Source organism: Lactuca virosa, chromosome 3, assembly GCF_052849685.1.
Source record: "Lactuca virosa cultivar CGN04683 chromosome 3, Lactuca_virosa_CGN04683_v6, whole genome shotgun sequence".
Taxonomy (NCBI): Eukaryota; Viridiplantae; Streptophyta; class Magnoliopsida; order Asterales; family Asteraceae; genus Lactuca; species Lactuca virosa.
This window is the reverse complement of record NC_136428.1, coordinates 276143007-276147824: the sequence shown is the minus strand read 5'-3', so window position 1 is coordinate 276147824 and position 4818 is coordinate 276143007. Positions and strand designations below refer to the sequence as shown.

General features: G+C 34.3%; 1 protein-coding gene across 1 annotated transcript; it reads left to right on the top strand.

The window, feature by feature from the left end:
• Positions 1-1664: 1664 nt before the first annotated feature.
• LOC145167214 (ATP12 protein-like protein) lies at positions 1665-3950 on the top strand. Its single transcript, XM_079086341.1, has 4 exons — positions 1665-2193; positions 2461-2635; positions 2740-3017; positions 3707-3950. The coding sequence occupies exons 1-4, from the start codon at positions 1747-1749 to the stop codon at positions 3812-3814; spliced, it is 1008 nt and encodes a 335-aa protein (XP_078942467.1). The 5' UTR covers positions 1665-1746; the 3' UTR covers positions 3815-3950.
• The last annotated feature ends 868 nt before the right edge of the window (positions 3951-4818 follow it).

The following is a 4818-nucleotide window of genomic DNA, read 5'->3' as shown; positions in this document are numbered from 1 at the left end:
ATTCCAAATTTCTGATGGAAAGAACAAAATGAGTGCCTTTGACTTCCAATTCCAAATTCCCAATTTCCAAAACATTACACAATGAACTCATAATAGATATTATATAAATGGAATTTACTATGAACGTGGTTATGCATAATCGGTGTTATATGTTAGCATGAGTGAGCAGGAGACATCATAGAAAGAGTGCAATTTTTGCAAAAAAGAACACGCACCTATCGTGTTGCCTTTAATTAGAGCATGTTGTATGTTTTTTAGTAGGAGAGGAAGATAATGGAAGTTGTAGACTTTGACTTTGAAGAAGATGAGGCAGAGCTCGTTCGTAAGGGAGACAAACAAGATAACAGATGTGTAACTACTAAATCAAAACGGATGATCGACACTTAATTGCTCCATGACTGATTAAGTAATTGATATTGGGGATGAAATTATGTTCACGTCATTGATTTATATAGGCATCAGAACCCTGACTTGTAGCACTCGACAACTGAAATTTAGGGTTCGTGGGGAGAGGAATCATGGAATGGTTGTCGCTCAATTGATTTAACCGCTAGGAGGTTAAATGTTTCACATCTATCTTGATGGAGGTTGAAGAACGTGGGAAGGAGACAGTGAAGGTGGGTGGTTCCTTTGGAGAAGAAGTTGGGGAAGTTAGGAAACTGTGAAGAAGGCAAGGCGAACGTGAAGGTGCCATGGATGCATGAAGAACATGAACATCCATACAAAATAGGAAATGTGCAAAATAAAACCTAATTAATTCAAGCATCCAGTAAACAAACATCAAAACACAAAGAAATTACAGACTTGAAGCCCTAGTTGCTTGTGATTCTTCGTGTCGTTCAACTTTTTTTTTTAAATTCACTTCTAATTCTAAGTTTCAAAATTGATAAAGAGAAATCAATGAATGTTTCAAAATTGATAAAGAGAAATCAATGAATACAATGTTAATTGCTTTTAGCATAAATAAAAACAAAACAAATTGCATCTTTACCGACCTTGGTTGGAGTCTTAAGATTGAGGCATCACAACAAAGCATCCAAGAAAAGTAAGAAGATGTCAAGAACCAAAAACAATCGATCACTAAGAACAGTGGATGGAGAGTAATCGTTGTCGGAGACCTTGGGGGTAGGCATTGTCGCTGTCGGAGAACGATAACAATCCCAGAAGAGAACTGCTTCCAGGGTTATAAAACTTCAATCGAAAAACATGATTTCAAAATTGAAATTAAATTTGTCATATGGTATGATATCTTTGATTTCGGGAGAAAGGTAGATGGGAATCGATGGTTATTAAGAGAAAGATACCTTACTTTAATTCCCATCGATGAATTAGGCAACAAAAAAAAAGGCAATCGCAAAATCAGAAAGCAATAATATATAGAGGCAAATCAGACGGTTATCAAAAGGATGAAGTGATCTTGGAGGAGACAACCGACGATTGTGCAGAACGTGGGGAAGAATAAGAAACTGTCAAAAACCTGTAAATACCGAGTTAACGCGGCCATGATTGCTTCTGAGCAAAATCCAACGGCTGTAAATGACAAAACGGTTATTTGTGGTAGTAGTAATAATAATAATAATAATCGTGTTAGTTATCGATTTTAAACATTTTTGTATTTTCTAATTTCTCTTTTTCCTTTTTCTCAATACGAACATGATTTACTGTTATCAAATCTGTACAAAGATTTGATCATTTTACCACCTGCAAATCAACCGTGGTTCCCTTCTCCCCTTCCCTTTCTCTCAAATGGCGTTGGCCCTTCTCAGAAAAACCTTCAATTCGTTAAACCCTAATGATAGAATCCTCCGATCCCTATCTTCCTACGCCGCAGTTGCCACAGACAACGCCGAAAAACCGGAATCCGACAGCTCCTCTTCCTCCTTCACCTTCTCACCAGATCAGAATGACAGCACCAACAACACAAACAAGGGCAACGCCGCCGCCTCTGATGATATATACATCAAATCAAAAAAACCGCCGCCTTCGACGTCCGTGACGATGCCGATGTCGTTCATGACCGGATCGATAGTAGGGAAGAGGTTTTATAAGCAAGTAACAACTAGAGTTGCAGAGGATGGAGTCGGTTGGTCTGTGATGCTTGATTACAGAACGCTTAAAACACCTTCTAAGAGGCCTCTAAAATGCCCCACTCTCCCTCTTGCTAAAGCTATCGCTGCTGAATGGGATTACCAGGTTCTCCTCTCTCCCAGATTGATTACTGAAATTATCATGTTCTTTCATCTTATGATCTTAATTGTGTTTAATTCTTATTACATATCATAACTATCCACCAAAAAACATTCGATTCTGTTACAGTTGAATGATCACCTGCATTCGAAGCCCTAATTAGATTAAACCTAAAACAAAACGTTCAATCACAATTGGATTGAAATTCGAGTTTCACATCTTAAATTTATGGTGTTAATAAACCATTTGAGTAATTAGTTTTGTTGGTTGTAGCTTACAGATGGAATCAGGCCATTTACAATGCCTCTAATGAAACTTGCATGTACTGCTTTGGAGAGAGTTCCCCTCACTAGATCACATATTATCAATAATTTAATGACAAGGTTTCATCAAGATTTGGTGTTTTGCAGAGCCCCAGATGATAATGAGTTGACAACTGGTGTCTATGGTATGAATTATATCACATAAACTTTGTCTTCCTAAAATATGTTACAAACTGGATTTCTTATCAATCTATATGTTTCAATTTGTTACCATTATTCATATTCACAGAATTACAAGTGAAGAAAATGGATCCACTTCTTAAATGGGTAGAATCAGAATTTGGGTTCAAACCCGTTGTATATTCAAGCTTTTTTGGGGGCAAACAAGAAGATGGTCTTGTAAATGCCATAAATACCCTTCTGAAGAAAACCAATGATAATGAATTGGCAGCCATTGATGCTCTTACTTCAGCATCACACTCGTTAATAATCTCAATTGCAATTTTTCGTGGGAAGCTTCAGATTGATGAAGCAATTGAATTGATCAGACTCGAAGAAGATATGCAGGTTATTCATCTCTTTCTTTTTTAGATAATCTTGTAATTTCACAAATGGTCCTTATGGTTTTAAATTTGTCCCCAAAACAGTCCTTATGAAACTTTTTTTTGCATGAATTGTCCCTTTCGACAAAACTTTGCACACCATCGGTCCTTATGACTAACACCATTAGTTTTTCTGTTAAGTTCAATATGAAAAGACCTTTTTACCCCTCTTTTATGAAAAGACATTTTTTACCCCTCTTTTATGAAATGACCTTTTTATCCCTCTTTTTATGTAAATACCATTTTACTCCTCTTTTATGAAAAGACCTTTTTACCCCCTCTTTTATGAAAATACCATTTTACCCTCTTTTATGAAAAGACCACTTTACCCCTCTTTTAGGAAAAGACCTTTTTACCCCTCTTTTATGAAAAGACCATTTTACCTCTCTTTTATGAAAAGACCGTTTTACCCCTCTTTTATGAAAAGACCATTTTACCCTTCTTTTATGAAAAGACCATTGGTGTGCCAAGTTTGGTCGAAAGGGACCATTCGTGAAAAAAAAAGTTGCATAAGGGCTGTTTTGGAGACAATTTTAAAACCATAAGGACCATTTGTGAAATTTTGTCTATTATAAATGCTATAACAGGAACAAATGAAAGTACGATGCTATTTATTGCATTTAATACATTTTTTTTTATAAATCTTTTTTTTAGGTTGAAAAATGGGGTTTGGTAGAAGGTGGTCATGATCTTGATGTTGCAGACCTTAAGGTGCAAATCGCTTCAGCCACAGTTTTCCTTGGTCTTACCAAAAAGGTATAAGTAGAATTACAATTTTGCCCTTCAACTCCTCTCTTATCAATGTTGTTTAAATATTATTAATCATTCCTTCATAAATGCTAAAAAAAACCAAGCATCTCGAGTAATAAAACACAAACATTTTTGTTTTGATTTTTCACTCATCATTTACAATTACATTTCATTTTCACTAGAAATTAAAAATAAATAAATAATATTAAGTAAATAATTTTACATTTGTTTGAGAAATATGATTGCTCTATGATTCTGTGTTTGATGTATATCTGCATGTAACATGATGGGTTAGTTGAAAATATGGAGATTATCGAAGGGTAATTTAGTAAATGGTGTTGATACCATGGTTGTAAGGTTTTAATCCTCGCAGCATTGAATGCAAATTGGTGGTTGTTTCTTGATATCGCAGTAGCAACAAGCTATATCACAGTTACTGCTGCATCCTATCAAAAGTTTATAATCATGTATTTTTTGATTAATCGACTATCATTTAATTGATTAATTATAATTTTTTGGTTTGAAATATAATATTATACACGTCACAATTTAAAATAGTAAAAATGGTTAAATACAAACATTAGGACTTTGTATCAATTCCACATGTCAAAAACTCTAAATCATTTTCGAAATAGGATTTTTGAGGGTATTTTTGCAAATGATTTTATGAGGACTAATAGTATAATTGAATTTAGTTTTGATGCTCAATTCGACAGTTATATAAAGATGGTGAATTGAGTTCGCATTTTACTCGTTGAATTTGGATCCAATGCTAAATGATGGGCAATGTTTATAATTGGTAAATAAATGTAAGAGATATTGTTAAAATTTCCAAACCTTGTGTAGTGAAAGATCAAAAACATGGTATAAACAACCTACTATTTCAAAATCCATAAAATCTTATATAATAAGAGGGTGTAATGGCTAAATGATAAAAAATAAAATTTTAAAATGATTATAAAATATTTAAGGATAAATTACACCAATCGTCCCTCGTGCACATGCCAGAAAGCATG